Source organism: Somniosus microcephalus, chromosome 11 (genome assembly GCF_052327205.1).
Source record: "Somniosus microcephalus isolate GS21.2 chromosome 11, FLI_Smic_1.0, whole genome shotgun sequence".
Lineage (NCBI taxonomy): Eukaryota > Metazoa > Chordata > Chondrichthyes > Squaliformes > Somniosidae > Somniosus > Somniosus microcephalus.
Genome location: NC_140997.1, coordinates 139207113 through 139224697, shown reverse-complemented (window position 1 = coordinate 139224697; position 17585 = coordinate 139207113). Strand labels below are relative to the sequence as shown.

The following is a 17585-nucleotide window of genomic DNA, read 5'->3' as shown; positions in this document are numbered from 1 at the left end:
ACCCACGTCTTGTCACACAGCACAGTGACTGAAATCACAGCGTGTGAGGAGTCGCAGGCACAGACCCGCGTCCTGACACACAGCACAGTGACTGAAATCACAGCGTGTGGGGAGTCGCAGGCACAGACCCGCGCCTTGTCACACAGCACAGTGACTGAAATCACAGCGTGTGAGGAGTCGCAGGCACAGACCCACGTCTTGTCACACAGCACAGTGACTGAAATCACAGCGTGTGAGGAGTCGCAGGCACAGACCCGCGTCCTGACACACAGCACAGTGACTGAAATCACAGCGTGTGGGGAGTCGCAGGCACAGACCCGCGCCTTGTCACACAGCACAGTGACTGAAATCACAGCGTGTGAGGAGTCGCAGGCACAGACCCACGTCTTGTCACACAGCACAGTGACTGAAATCACAGCGTGTGAGGAGTCGCAGGCACAGACCCGCGTCCTGACACACAGCACAGTGACTGAAATCACAGCGTGTGGGGAGTCGCAGGCACAGACCCACGTCCTGTCACACAGCACAGTGACTGAAATCACAGCGTGTGAGGAGTCGCAGGCACAGACCCGCGTCCTGACACACAGCACAGTGACTGAAATCACAGCGTGTGAGGAGTCGCAGACACAGACCCACGTCCTGACACACAGCACAGTGACTGAAATCACAGTGTGTGAGGAGTCGCAGGCACAGACCCGCGTCCTGACACACAGCACAGTGGCTGAAATCACAGTGTGTGGGGAGTCGCAGACACAGACCCGCGTCCTGACACACAGCACAGTGACTGAAATCACAGCGTGTGAGGAGTCGCAGGCACAGACCCACGTCCTGACACACAGCACAGTGACTGAAATCACAGCGTGTGGGGAGTCGCAGACACAGACCCGCGTCCTGACACAGCAGTGACTGAAATCACAGCGTGTGAGGAGTCGCAGGCACAGACCCGCGTCCTGACACACAGCACAGTGACTGAAATCACAGCGTGTGAGGAGTCGCAGGCACAGACCCACGTCCTGACACACAGCACAGTGACTGAAATCACAGTGTGTGGGGAGTCGCAGGCACAGACCCGCGTCCTGACACACAGCACAGTGACTGAAATCACAGCGTGTGAGGAGTCGCAGGCACAGACCCACGTCCTGACACACAGCACAGTGACTGAAATCACAGCGTGTGAGGAGTCGCAGGCACAGACCCGCGTCCTGACACACAGCACAGTGACTGAAATCACAGCGTGTGAGGAGTCGCAGGCACAGACCCGCGTCCTGGCACACAGCACAGTGACTGAAATCACAGTGTGTGAGGAGTCGCAGACACAGACCCACGTCCTGACACACAGCACAGTGACTGAAATCACAGCGTGTGAGGAGGCACAGGCACAGACCCACGTCCTGACACAGCACAGTGACTGAAATCACAGCGTGTGAGGAGTCGCAGGCACAGACCCACGTCCTGACACACAGCACAGTGACTGAAATCACAGCGTGTGAGGAGTCGCAGACACAGACCCGCGTCCTGACACACAGCACAGTGACTGAAATCACAGCGTGTGAGGAGTCGCAGACACAGACCCATGTCCTGACACACAGCACAGTGACTGAAATCACAGCGTGTGAGGAGTCGCAGGCACAGACCCGCGTCCTGACACACAGCACAGTGACTCAAATCACAGCGTGTGGGGAGTCGCAGGCACAGACCTGCGTCCTGACACACAGCACAGTGACTGAAATCACAGCGTGTGGGGAGTCACAGGCACAGACCCGCGCCTTGTCACACAGCACAGTGACTGAAATCACAGCGTGTGGGGAGTCGCAGGCACAGACCCGCGTCCTGACACACAGCACAGTGACTGAAATCACAGCGTGTGAGGAGTCGCAGGCACAGACCCGCGTCCTGACACACAGCACAGTGACTGAAATCACAGCGTGTGGGGAGTCGCAGGCACAGACCCGCGTCCTGACACAGCACAGTGACTGAAATCACAGCGTGTGAGGAGTCGCAGGCACAGACCCGCGTCCTGACACACAGCACAGTGACTGAAATCACAGCGTGTGAGGAGTCGCAGGCACAGACCCACGTCTTGTCACACAGCACAGTGACTGAAATCACAGCGTGTGAGGAGTCGCAGGCACAGACCCACGTCTTGTCACACAGCACAGTGACTGAAATCACAGTGTGTGGGGAGTCACAGGCACAGACCCGCGTCCTGACACACAGCACAGTGACTGAAATCACAGCGTGTGAGGAGTCGCAGGCACAGACCCACGTCCTAACACACAGCACAGTGACTGAAATCACAGTGTGTGAGGAGTCGCAGGCACAGACCCGCGTCCTGACACACAGCACAGTGACTGAAATCACAGCATGTGAGGAGTCGCAGACACAGACCCGCATCCTGACACAGCACAGTGACTGAAATCACAGCGTGTGGGGAGTCGCAGACACAGACCCACGTCCTGACACACAGCACAGTGACTGAAATCACAGCGTGTGAGGAGTCGCAGACACAGACCCGCATCCTGACACACAGCACAGTGACTGAAATCACAGTGTGTGGGGAGTCGCAGACACAGACCCGCGTCCTGACACACAGCACAGTGACTGAAATCACAGCGTGTGAGGAGGCACAGGCACAGACCCGCGGCACAGTGACTGAAATCACAGCGTGTGAGAAGTCGCAGGCACAGACCCGCGTCCTGTCACACAATAAGTCAGTGCTAGGGTTGGGTGTATTGCAGGAGGTTTCCTGCCCCGCCCCCACACTCCTGCCGATAGTCGCCTGACACGTCCATCCCCATGGAGCCCCGCCTTCCCCCTCCGATTGGAAAGAGAAGAGATTCTTCATTACTCGATTGGTTGATTCTCGACAGTCAGTCAAACAGCCTTTTATCCCCCACCTGCGAATGTTTTTAACGCCCCTAAGATTTTTCTCCTGGGTGTTGCTCACTGCTGTGTCCGGGAGATTAATCTTTAATTCCTGGAGACTCCAGGATGGTCCGAAAGGGTTAGAAACCATCGGCTGCGATCCCGAGAGTGGCCCTGATGTACGACAGTGGTTGGGCCAAGGCCCTCAGTGAAACATTAGTCAGTAGCCCTGGGTGGGTGGGTGCAGTGAGGGCTCAGTTAACGGCCTTATTGCTATGTTGCAGTGACAGCCCCCACAGCGAGCCTGGCGCCATTGATGAAGTGGACCACGACAATGGCACTGAGCCACACACCAGTGATGACGGTAAGGAGCACGCCGCTGGTCTGTTTCCAGCAGTCCGGGTTGGCAATACGATGCATGTTAGGGGTTAGGATAGCCACCTTCCTACCCTCCCAGTGCTGCTCAGCCAGGCAACTGAGACAATACGGGTGAAATTCAGACTAGGCCGGGGTTGCTAAATGGGCGATATTGCATGAGCCGCCTGTTATAGGCCCTGCTTGATATTCGGTTCCGTTGAAGTCAGTGGAACTGACTATCAGGCAGGGAGTATAACAGGCGGCTGATTCGATACCGCCCGTTTAGCATCCCCTCCACTCGAGTCGAATTTCTACCCCAAAATCTCTTAATAGCTGACTGTTCTCTTGCGTGCAATCATGGCTGGCAGTCACCGAGAGAGAATAAAACATCATTAAACTTCGTCCTCTTTCGAATACCCTTCACTCTTTCTTTTAATTTGTTCTTGGGTTGTGGGTAATGCCGGCATGCATTATTTACTACCCGTCCCTACAAGCCCTGAGCATTAAAGTCAGCCACATAGATTAAGATTGGGGGTCACATGTCGGCCAGACCAGGTAGGGGTGGCAGATTCCCCTCCCTGAAGGATGTTCGAAACATAGGAATAGTAAGCTATTCAGCTCCTCGAGCCTGTTCCATCATTCGATTAGATCGTGGCTGGTGTGCACCTCAATCCCATTTACCCGCCTTGGCTCCATATCCCTTGATACCCTTATCTAACAAAAGTCGATCGATCTCAGTCTTGAAAGTTGCCGTTGACCCCCAGCATCTGCATGCCTTTTGGGGGAGAGAGTTCCAGATTTCCCCTAAAGTTTGTGTGAAAATTTGCTTCCTGATTTCACTCCTAAATGGCCTGACTAATTTTAAGATTATGTCGCTTTATTATGTTCTGGATTCCCCCACCAGTGGAAATAGTTTCTCTGAAATGACCCAATCGAATCCCTTTATCATATTAATCATTGATTTGTGCACACGGATACTTACATTTCTCTGCTCCTCCACAACCCTTGTCTATCACCATCAAGAAAATATGTCCATTTGTCTTTCTTGAACCAAAAGTGGATGACCTCATACTTCCCCACATTATTGAACAGTTGAGTTTTTACAAAAATCCAGCAGATTCCATGGTCATTTTTGGTGTCAGTCCACCAATTACCAGATTTACAAAATTCATTTTCACAACTTGCCCTGGTGGGATTTGAACTCTCAGCCTCTGGGTTAAAATACCATAACTATGACACTCCTTCCGACACGCTCCAGCCAGTGTTACACTCCCTCCGACACACTCCAGCCAGTGTTACACTCCCTCCGACACACTCCAGCCAGTGTTACACTCCTTCCGACACGCTCCAGCCAGTGTTACACTCCCTCCGACACACTCCAGCCTGTGTTACACTACCTCCGACACACTCCAGCCAGTGTTACACTCCCTCCGACACACTCCAGCCAGTGTTACACTACCTCCGACACACTCCAGCCAGTGTTACACTCCCTCCGACACGCTCCAGCCAGTGTTACACTCCCTCCGACACACTCCAGCCTGTGTTACACTCCCTCCGACACGCTCCAGCCAGTGTTACACTACCTCCGACACACTCCAGCCAGTGTTACACTCCCTCCGACACACTCCAGCCTGTGTTACACTCCCTCCGACACACTCCAGCCTGTGTTACACTCCCTCCGACACATTCCAGCCTGTGTTACACTCCCTCCGACACGCTCCAGCCAGTGTTACACTCCCTGGGACACACTCCAGCCAGTGTTACACTCCCTGGGACACACTCCAGCCAGTGTTACACTCCCTCCGACACACTCCAGCCAGTGTTACACTCCCTCCGACACACTCCAGCCTGTGTTACACTCCCTCCGACACACTCCAGCCAGTGTTACACTCCCTGGGACACACTCCAGCCAGTGTTACACTCCCTCCGACACACTCCAGCCAGTGTTACACTCCCTCCGACACACTCCAGCCAGAGTTACACTCCCTCCGACACACTCCAGCCAGTGTTACACTACCTCCGACACACTCCAGCCAGTGTTACACTCCCTCCGACACACTCCAGCCAGTGTTACACTACCTCCGACACACTCCAGCCAGTGTTACACTCCCTCCGACACGCTCCAGCCAGTGTTACACTCCCTCCGACACACTCCAGCCTGTGTTACACTCCCTCCGACACACTCCAGCCAGTGTTACACTCCCTCCGACACACTCCAGCCAGTGTTACACTCCCTCCGACACACTCCAGCCTGTGTTACACTCCCTCCGACACACTCCAGCCAGTGTTACACTCCCTCCGACACATCCAGCCTGTGTTACACTCCCTCCGACACACTCCAGCCTGTGTTACACTCCCTCCGACACACTCCAGCCAGTGTTACACTCCCTCCGACACACTCCAGCCTGTGTTACACTCCCTCCGACACACTCCAGCCAGTGTTACACTCCCTGGGACACACTCCAGCCAGTGTTACACTCCCTCCGACACACTCCAGCCAGTGTTACACTCCCTCCGACACACTCCAGCCTGTGTTACACTCCCTCCGACACACTCCAGCCAGTGTTACACTCCCTGGGACACACTCCAGCCAGTGTTACACTCCCTCCGACACACTCCAGCCAGTGTTACACTCCCTCCGACACACTCCAGCCTGTGTTACACTCCCTCCGACACACTCCAGCCAGTGTTACACTCCCTCCGACACACTCCAGCCAGTGTTACAGTCCCTCCGACACACTCCAGCCAGTGTTACACTCCCACTGACACACTCCAACCTGTGTTACACTCCCTCCGACACACTCCTGCCAGCGTTACACTCCCTCCGACACACTCCAGCCAGTGTTACACTCTCTCCGACACACTCCAGCCAGTGTTACACTCCCTCCGACACACTCCAGCCAGTGTTACACTCCCTCCGACACACTCCTGCCAGCGTTACACTCCCTCCGACACACTCCAGCCAGTGTTACACTCCCTCCGACACGCTCCAGCCAGGGTTACACTCCCTCCGACACGCTCCAGCCAGTGTTACACTCCCTCCGACACACTCCAGCCAGTGTTACACTCCCTCCGACACACTCCTGCCAGTGTTACACTCCCTCCGACACACTCCAGCCTGTGTTACACTCCCTCCGACACACTCCTGCCAGTGTTACACTCCCTCCGACACACTCCAGCCAGTGTTACACTCTCTCCGACACACTCCAGCCAGTGTTACACTCCCTCCGACACACTCCAGCCAGTGTTACACTCGCTCCGACACACTCCAGCCAGTGTTACACTCCCTCCGACACGCTCCAGCCAGTGTTACACTCCCTCCGACACGCTCCAGCCAGTGTTACACTCCCTCCGACACGCTCCTGCCAGTGTTACACTCCCTCCTACACACTCCAGCCAGTGTTACACTCCCTCCGACACACTCCAGCCTGTGTTACACTCCCTCCGACACACTCCAGCCAGAGTTACACTCCCTCCGACACACTCCAGCCAGTGTTACACTCCCTCCGACACACTCCAGCCAGTGTTACACTCCCTCCGACACACTCCAGCCAGTGTTACACTCCCTCCGACACGCTCCAGCCAGAGTTACACTCCCTCCGACACACTCCAGCCAGTGTTACACTCCCTCCGACACGCTCCAGCCAGTGTTACACTCCCTCCGACACGCTCCAGCCAGTGTTACACTCCCTCCGACACACTCCAGCCAGTGTTACACTCCCTCCGACACACTCCTGCCAGTGTTACACTCCCTCCGACACACTCCAGCCTGTGTTACACTCCCTCCGACACACTCCAGCCAGTGTTACACTCCCTCCGACACACTCCAGCCAGTGTTACACTCCCTCCGACACACTCCAGCCAGAGTTACACTCCCTCCGACACACTCCAGCCAGTGTTACACTCCCTCCGACACGCTCCAGCCAGTGTTACACTCCCTCCGACACGCTCCAGCCAGTGTTACACTCCCTCCGACACGCTCCAGCCAGTGTTACACTCCCTCCGACACACTCCTGCCAGTGTTACACTCCCTCCGACACACTCCAGCCTGTGTTACACTCCCTCCGACACACTCCAGCCAGTGTTACACTCCCTCCGACACACTCCAGCCAGTGTTACACTCCCTCCGACACACTCCTGCCAGTGTTACACTCCCTCCGACACACTCCTGCCAGTGTTACACTCCCTCCGACACACTCCAGCCTGTGTTACACTCCCTCCGACACACTCCAGCCAGTGTTACAATCCCTCCGACACACTCCAGCCAGTGTTACACTCCCTCCGACACACTCCAGCCAGTGTTACAATCCCTCCGACACACTCCTGCCAGTGTTACACTCTCTCCGACACACTCCAGCCAGTGTTACACTCTCTCCGACACACTCCAGCCAGTGTTACACTCCCTCCGACACAATTCACAATTCACAATTCAAATCGCTTTATTGGCATGATAAGTTACATCTTATGTTGCCAAAGCATCAAAATACATTTATGGTTTAGCACATAAACGCAGTTCTATTCATACAGTGTATAAACAGGTATATCCCTGAGTGTATAAATATACATTCGCATTGTTTATATATATTCTTTTCTTAGTTTACTGGTTGTCCCTCTGTTCATGGCAAGTGTTACACTCCCTCCGACACGCTCCAGCCTGTGTTACACTCCCTCCGACACACTCCAGCCAGTGTTACACTCCCTCCGACACACTCCAGCCTGTGTTACACTCCCTCCGACACACTCCTGCCAGTGTTACACTCCCTCCGACACACTCCAGCCTGTGTTACACTCCCTCCGACACACTCCAGCCTGTGTTACACTCCCTCCGACACACTCCAGCCAGTGTGACACTCCCTCCGACACACTCCAGCCAGTGTTACACTCCCTCCGACACACTCCAGCCAGTGTTACACTCCCTCCGACACACTCCAGCCAGTGTTACACTCCCTCCGACACACTCCAGCCTGTGTTACACTCCCTGGGACACACTCCAGCCAGTGTTACACTCCCTCCGACACACTCCTGCCAGTGTTACACTCCCTCCGACACACTCCAGCCAGTGTTACACTCCCTCCGACACACTCCAGCCAGTGTTACACTCCCTCCGACACACTCCAGCCAGTGTTACACTCCCTCCAACACACTCCAGCCAGTGTTACACTCCTTCCGACACGCTCCAGCCAGTGTTACACTCCCTCCGACACACTCCAGCCAGTGTTACACTCCCTCCGACACACTCCAGCCAGTGTTACACTCCCTCCGAAACACTCCAGCCAGTGTTACACTCCCTCCGACACACTCCAGCCTGTGTTACACTCCCTCCGACACACTCCAGCCTGTGTTACACTCCCTCCGACATACTCCAGCCTGTGTTACACTCCTTCCGACACACTCCAGCCAGTGTTACACTCCCTCCGACACACTCCAGCCAGTGTTACACTCCCTCCGACACACTCCAGCCAGTGTTACACTCCCACTGATACACTCCTGCCAGTGTTACACTCCCTCCGACACACTCCAGCCAGTGTTACACTCCCTCCGACACGCTCCAGCCAGTGTTACACTCCTTCCGACACACTCCAGCCAGTGTTAAACTCCCTCCGACACACTCCAGCCAGTGTTACACTCCCTCCGACACACTCCAGCCAGTGTTACACTCCCTCCGACACACTCCAGCCAGTGTTACACTCCCTCCGACACACTCCTGCCAGTGTTACACTCCCTCCGACACACTCCAGCCAGTGTTACACTTCTTCCGACACACTCCTGCCAGTGTTACACTCCCTCCGACACACTCCTGCCAGTGTTACACTCCCTCCGACACACTCCAGCCTGTGTTACACTCCCTCCGACACACTCCAGCCAGTGTTACACTCCCTCCGACACACTCCAGCCTGTGTTACACTCCCTGGGACACACTCCAGCCAGTGTTACACGCCCTCCGACACACTCCTGCCAGTGTTACACTCCCTCCGACACACTCCAGCCAGTGTTACACTTCCTCCGACACACTCCAGCCTGTGTTACACTCCCTCCGACACACTCCAACCAGTGTTACACTCCCTCCGACACACTCCAGCCTGTGTTACACTCCCTCCGACACACTCCAGCCAGTGTTACACTCCCTCCGACACACTCCAGCCTGTGTTACACTCCCTCCGACACACTCCAGCCTGTGTTACACTCCCTCCGACACACTCCAGCCAGTGTTACACTCCCTCCGACACACTCCAGCCAGTGTTACACTCCCTCCGACACGCTCCTGCCAGTGTTACACTCCCTCCGACACACTCCTGCCAGTATTACACTCCCTCCGACACACTCCTGCCAGTGTTACACTCCCTCCGACACACTCCAGCCAGTGTTACACTCCCTCCGACACACTCCAGCCAGTGTTACACTCCCTCCGACACGCTCCAGCCAGTGTTACACTCCCTCCGACACGCTCCTGCCAGTGTTACACTCCCTCCGACACACTCCAGCCTGTGTTACACTTCGTCCGACACACTCCTGCCAGTGTTACACTCCCTCCGACACACTCCTGCCAGTGTTACACTCCCTCCTACACACTCCAGCCTGTGTTACGCTCCCTCCGACACACTCCAGCCTGTGTTACACTCCCTCCGACACACTCCAGCCAGTGTTACACTCCCTCCGACACGCTCCTGCCAGTGTTACACTCCCTCCGACACACTCCTGCCAGTGTTACACTCCCTCCGACACACTCCAGCCAGTGTTACACTCCCTCCGACACGCTCCTGCCAGTGTTACACTCCCTCCGACACACTCCTGCCAGCGTTACACTCCCTCCGACACACTCCAGCCAGTGTTACACTCCCTCCGACACACTCCAGCCAGTGTTACACTCCCTCCGACACGCTCCAGCCTGTGTTACACTCCCTCCGACACGCTCCAGCCTGTGTTACACTCCCTCCGACACACTCCAGCCAGTGTTACACTCCTTCCGACACACTCCTGCCAGTGTTACACTCCCTCCGACACGCTCCTGCCAATGTTACACTCCCTCCGACACGCTCCAGCCAGTGTTACACTCCTTCCGACACACTCCTGCCAGTGTTACACTCCCTCCGACACGCTCCTGCCAGTGTTACACTCCCTCCGACACACTCCTGCCAGTGTTACACTCCCTCCGACACACTCCTGCCAGTGTTACACTCCCTCCGACACGCTCCAGCCAGTGTTACACTCCCTCCGACACACTCCAGCCTGTGTTGCACTCCCTCCGACACACTCCTGCCAGCGTTACACTCCCTCCGACACGCTCCAGCCAGTGTTACACTCCCTCCGACACACTCCAGCCTGTGTTACACTCCCTCCGACACACTCCAGCCAGTGTTACACTCCCTCCGACACACTCCAGCCAGTGTTACACTCCCTCCGACACGCTCCAGCCTGTGTTACACTCCCTCCGACACACTCCAGCCAGTGTTACACTCCTTCTGACACACTCCTGCCAGTGTTACACTCCCTCCGACACACTCCAGCCTGTGTTACACTCCCTCCGACACACTCCAGCCAGTGTTACACTCCCTCCGACACACTCCAGCCAGTGTTACACTCCCTCCGACACACTCCAGCCAGTGTTACACTCCCTCCGACACACTCCAGCCAGTGTTACACTCCCTCCGACACACTCCAGCCAGTGTTACACTCCCTCCGACACACTCCTGCCAGTGTTACACTCCTGCCAGTGTTACACTCCCTCCGACACACTCCTGCCAGTGTTACACTCCCTCCGACACGCTCCAGCCAGTGTTACACTCCCTCCGACACACTCCAGCCTGTGTTACACTCCCTCCGACACACTCCAGCCAGTGTTGCACTCCCTCCGACACACTCCTGCCAGCGTTACACTCCCTCCGACACACTCCTGCCAGTGTTACACTCCCTCCGACACACTCCAGCCAGTGTTACACTCCTTCCGACACACTCCAGCCAGTGTTACCCTCCCTCCGACACGCTCCAGCCAGTGTTACACTCCTTCCGACACGCTCCAGCCAGTGTTACACTCCTTCCGACACACTCCAGCCAGTGTTACCCTCCCTCCAACACGCTCCAGCCAGTGTTACACTCTCTCCGACACTCTCCAGCCAGTGTTACACTCCCTCCGACACACTCCAGCCTGTGTTACACTCCCTCCGACACACTCCAGCCAGTGTTACACTCCTTCCGACACACTCCAGCCAGTGTTACACTCCCTCCGACACGCTCCAGCCAGTGTTACACTCCCTCCGACACGCTCCTGCCTGTGTTACACTCCCTCCGACACGCTCCTGCCAGTGTTACACTCCCTCCGACACGCTCCTGCCAGTGTTACACTCCCTCCGACACGCTCCTGCCAGTGTTACACTCCCTCCGACACGCTCCAGCCAGTGTTACACTCCCTCCGACATGCTCCAGCCAGTGTTACACTCCCTCCGACACGCTCCAGCCAGTGTTACACTCCCTCCGACACGCTCCTGCCAGTGTTACACTCCCTCCGACACACTCCAGCCAGTGTTACACTCCCTCCGACACACTCCAGCCAGTGTTACACTCCCTCCGACACACTCCAGCCAGTGTTACACTCCCTCCGACACACTCCAGCCTGTGTTACACTCCCTCCGACACACTCCAGCCAGTGTTACACTCCCTCCGACACACTCCAGCCTGTGTTACACTCCCTCCGACACACTCCAGCCAGTGTTACACTCCCTCCGACACACTCCTGCCAGTGTTACACTCCCTCCGACACACTCCAGCCAGTGTTACACTCCTTCCGACACACTCCAGCCAGTGTTACACTCCCTCCGACACACTCCTGCCAGTGTTACACTCCCTCCGACACACTCCAGCCTGTGTTACACTCCCTCCGACACACTCCAGCCAGTGTTACACTCCCTCCGACACACTCCAGCCTGTGTTACACTCCCTCCGACACACTCCAGCCAGTGTTACACTCCCTCCGACACACTCCAGCCTGTGTTACACTCCCTCCGACACACTCCAGCCTGTGTTACACTCCCTCCGACACACTCCAGCCAGTGTTACACTCCCTCCGACACACTCCAGCCAGTGTTACACTCCCTCCGACACGCTCCAGCCAGTGTTACACTCCCTCCGACACGCTCCTGCCAGTGTTACACTCCCTCCGACACACTCCAGCCTGTGTTACACTTCGTCCGACACACTCCTGCCAGTGTTACACTCCCTCCGACACACTCCTGCCAGTGTTACACTCCCTCCTACACACTCCAGCCTGTGTTACACTCCCTCCGACACACTCCAGCCAGTGTTACACTCCCTCCGACACACTCCAGCCAGTGTTACACTCCCTCCGACACGCTCCTGCCAGTGTTACACTCCCTCCGACACACTCCTGCCAGTGTTACACTCCCTCCGACACACTCCAGCCAGTGTTACACTCCCTCCGACACGCTCCTGCCAGTGTTACACTCCCTCCGACACACTCCTGCCAGCGTTACACTCCCTCCGACACACTCCAGCCAGTGTTACACTCCCTCCGACACACTCCAGCCAGTGTTACACTCCCTCCGACACGCTCCAGCCAGTGTTACACTCCCTCCGACACGCTCCAGCCTGTGTTACACTCCCTCCGACACGCTCCAGCCTGTGTTACACTCCCTCCGACACACTCCAGCCAGTGTTACACTCCTTCCGACACACTCCTGCCAGTGTTACACTCCCTCCGACACGCTCCTGCCAGTGTTACACTCCCTCCGACACGCTCCAGCCAGTGTTACACTCCTTCCGACACACTCCTGCCAGTGTTACACTCCCTCCGACACGCTCCTGCCAGTGTTACACTCCCTCCGACACACTCCTGCCAGTGTTACACTCCCTCCGACACACTCCTGCCAGTGTTACACTCCCTCCGACACGCTCCAGCCAGTGTTACACTCCCTCCGACACACTCCAGCCTGTGTTACACTCCCTCCGACACACTCCAGCCAGTGTTACACTCCCTCCGACACACTCCAGCCAGTGTTACACTCCCTCCGACACGCTCCAGCCTGTGTTACACTCCCTCCGACACACTCCAGCCAGTGTTACACTCCTTCTGACACACTCCTGCCAGTGTTACACTCCCTCCGACACACTCCAGCCTGTGTTACACTCCCTCCCACACACTCCAGCCAGTGTTACACTCCCTCCGACACACTCCAGCCAGTGTTACACTCCCTCCGACACACTCCAGCCAGTGTTACACTCCCTCCGACACACTCCAGCCAGTGTTACACTCCCTCCGACACACTCCAGCCAGTGTTACCCTCCCTCCGACACACTCCTGCCAGTGTTACACTCCCTCCGACACACTCCTGCCAGTGTTACACTCCCTCCGACACGCTCCTGCCAGTGTTACACTCCCTCCGACACGCTCCAGCCAGTGTTACACTCCGTCCGACACACTCCAGCCTGTGTTACACTCCCTCCGACACACTCCAGCCAGTGTTGCACTCCCTCCGACACACTCCTGCCAGCGTTACACTCCCTCCGACACACTCCTGCCAGTGTTACACTCCCTCCGACACACTCCAGCCAGTGTTACACTCCTTCCGACACACTCCAGCCAGTGTTACCCTCCCTCCGACACGCTCCAGCCAGTGTTACACTCCTTCCGACACACTCCAGCCAGTGTTACACTCCTTCCGACACACTCCAGCCAGTGTTACCCTCCCTCCGACACGCTCCAGCCAGTGTTACACTCCCTCCGACACACTCCAGCCAGTGTTACACTCCCTCCGACACACTCCAGCCTGTGTTACACTCCCTCCGACACACTCCAGCCAGTGTTACACTCCTTCCGACACACTCCAGCCAGTGTTACACTCCCTCCGACACGCTCCAGCCAGTGTTACACTCCCTCCGACACGCTCCTGCCAGTGTTACACTCCCTCCGACACGCTCCTGCCAGTGTTACACTCCCTCCGACACGCTCCTGCCAGTGTTACACTCCCTCCGACACGCTCCAGCCAGTGTTACACTCCCTTCGACACACTCCAGCCAGTGTTACACTCCCTCCGACACACTCCAGCCAGTGTTACACTCCCTCCGACACACTCCAGCCTGTGTTACACTCCCTCCGACACACTCCAGCCAGTGTTACACTCCCTCCGACACACTCCAGCCTGTGTTACACTCCCTCCGACACACTCCAGCCAGTGTTACACTCCCTCCGACACACTCCTGCCAGTGTTACACTCCCTCCGACACACTCCAGCCAGTGTTACACTCCTTCCGACACACTCCAGCCAGTGTTACACTCCCTCCGACACACTCCTGCCAGTGTTACACTCCCTCCGACACACTCCAGCCAGTGTTACACTCCCTCCGACACACTCCTGCCAGTGTTACACTCCCTCCGACACACTCCAGCCAGTGTTACACTCCCTCCGACACGCTCCTGCCAGTGTTACACTCCCTCCGACACACTCCAGCCTGTGTTACACTCCCTCCGACACACTCCAGCCTGTGTTACACTCCTTCCGACACACTCCAGCCAGTGTTACACTCCCTCCGACACACTCCAGCCAGTGTTACACTCCCTCCGACACACTCCAGCCAGTGTTACACTCCCTCCGACACACTCCAGCCAGTGTTACACTCCCTCCGACACACTCCTGCCAGTGTTACACTCCCTCCGACACACTCCAGCCAGCGTTACCCTCCCTCCGACACGCTCCAGCCAGTGTTACACTCCCTCCGACACACTCCAGCCAGTGTTACAGTCCCTCCGACACACTCCAGCCTGTGTTACACTCCCACTGACACACTCCAGCCAGTGTTACACTCCCACTAACACACTCCAGTTAAACGTTATATTCTCTGGAGATTAAGGGATTGAGGGATATGGTGAAAAGGGGAGTAGGGAGCTGATGAATATGATGTGAAGGTGGGTAGTTGGGGTTAACGGATGTGATGTGAAAGTTGGTAGGTGTAATAGGTCAGGTTAGCAACTAAACATCATAACCGTGCTTCAGACCTGCTGTGGACATTGCCACAGGAGATCTGCTAGTGTGAGTGTGGCGGTGGGGTGGGGGGTCTGTGTGTGCAGCCCCATCTGCCCATTCAGATCCCATGGTGCTATTCGAAGAAGAGCAGGGGAGTTCTCAGCGGTGCCCTGGCCAATATTTATCCCTCGAGATTTGAGCACAAAATCTAGGCTAACACTCCAGTGCAGTACTGAGGGAGTGCTGCACTGTCCGAGGTTCCGTCTTTTGGATGAGGCATTAAATCGAGGCCCCGTCTGCCCTCTCAGGTGGACGTAAAAGATCCCACGGCACTATTTCAAAGGAGAGCAGGGGAGTTCTTGCCGGTGTCCTGGCCAATATTTATCCCTCAACCAACATCACTAAAATCAGGTCATTGTCACATTGCTGTTTGTGGGACCTTGGCTGCCTCGTTTCCTACATTACAACAGTGACTGCACTTCAGATGTAGTTCATTGGCTGTAAAGGGCTTTGGGACATCCTGAGGTTGTGAAACGTTTTCTATAAATACAAGTCTTTCTTTCAGGGTGGCGGGTGTGTGGCTCCCTCTAGTGAGGGCTCCATTTCACTGCACCCTTCAGTGTTCTGAGCTGTTAGCAATGTGATTTGGAGGCCATTATAACCTTTGCTCCTTAAAAAAAATTCTGAAGCACACTTTTATTCCAAGGCTAATAGCACGCCTTGGAATGGCATGTATGTGTTGGATTTTAACCCCTGGCGTTTACTGATTTTTTTAAAATAGTGTTTATTTGAAGTATCCTGGTTTCCCTCATATGAACGTAAGAACAGGAGGAGGCCATTCAGCCCCTCGAACCTGTCCCACCATTTAATGAGATCATGGCTGATCTATAGCTCAGCTCCATATCCCTTGATACCCTTACACAACAAAAGTCTATCAATCTCTGTCCTGATCATTTCAATTGATCCCCAGCATCCACAGCCTTTCAGGAGAGAATGTTCCAGATTTCCCTTACCCTTTGTGTGAAGAAGTGCTTAGTTTCCACTCCTGAACGGCCCGGCTCCAATTAAGATGTGCCTCCTTGTTCTGGATTCCGCCACCAGGGATCATAGTTTCTCTTTATCTACCTTATCGAATTCTTTTATTATTTTAAACACCTCGATCAGATCATCCCTCAATCTTATAAACTCAAGGGAATACACGCCAAGTCTATGCAACTTGTCCTCATAACTTAACCCTTTAAGCCCTGGTATCATTCTGGTGAATCTGCGCTGTTCCCCCTCCATGGCCAATATATCCTTCCTGAGATACAGTTCCAAAAACTGAACACAGCACTCTAAATGGGGTCTGACTAAGGCTCTGTACAACTGAAGCATCACTTCCTCCCCTTTTCCAGCTCCCTTGAGATAAAGGGCAACATTCCATTAGCCTTTTCGATTACTTTTTTGACCTCCTCTCCTCTCTTGAAGATGCTGATTCATTCTCCAGTTCAGCTCCGTGGGTATGGCAGTCCTGATACACTTAACATAAGTGGCTATTCGTCATGCGGGATCATTGGATGGTGATCAGGAGTGGAGACCCTAACCGATTTTCCACTCTCTGACCCTCATCCATGCTGATGTTGCCTCCAGACTCGACTATTCCAATGCTCCCCTGGTCGGACTCCCACCCGCCATAAACTTGAGCTTATCCAAAACTCTGCTTCCTGTATCCTAACTCGCACCAAGTCCCGTTCACCCATCGCCCCTGTGCTCACTGCCCGTGTCCTAACTCGCACCCAGTCCCGCTCACCCATCACCCCTGTGCTCACTGCCCGTATCCGAACTCGCACCAAGTCCCGCTCACCCATCGCCCCTGTGCTCACTGCCCGTATCCGAACTCGCACCAAGTCCCGCTCACCCATCACCCCTGTGCTCACTGCCCGTATCCGAACTCGCACCAAGTCCCGCTCACCCATCGGCCCTGTGCTCACTGCCCGTGTCCTAACTCGCACCAAGTCCCGCTCACCCATCACCCCTGTGCTCACTGCCCGTATCCTAACTCGCACCAAGTCCCGCTCACCCATCGCCCCTGTGCTCACTGCCCGTGTCCTAACTCGCACCCAGTCCCGCTCACCCATCACCCCTGTGCTCACTGCCCGTATCCGAACTCGCACCAAGTCCCGCTCACCCATCGCCCCTGTGCTCACTGCCCGTATCCTAACTCGCACCAAGTCCTGCTCACCCATCACCCCTGTGCTCACTGACCGTATCCTAACTCGCACCAAGTCCCGCTCACCCATTGCCCCTGTGCTCACTGCCCGTGTCCTAACTCGCACCAAGTCCCGCTCACCCATCGCCCCTGTGCTCACTGCCCGTGTCCTAACTCTCTCCCAGTCCCGCTCACCCATCACC

At 55.8% G+C, this 17585-nt stretch overlaps 1 protein-coding gene across 3 annotated transcripts in view; it reads left to right on the top strand.

Moving 5' to 3' along the window:
* Window positions 1-17585, top strand: part of srgap3 (SLIT-ROBO Rho GTPase activating protein 3) — a 438498-nt gene that overhangs the window by 387030 nt on the left and 33883 nt on the right. For all 3 annotated transcript variants that reach the window (XM_086001322.1, XM_086001321.1, XM_086001323.1), the window contains exon 18: window positions 3150-3229. In XM_086001322.1, coding sequence (XP_085857448.1) covers window positions 3150-3229 — 80 coding nt within the window. The remainder of the gene's footprint in view (window positions 1-3149; window positions 3230-17585) is intronic.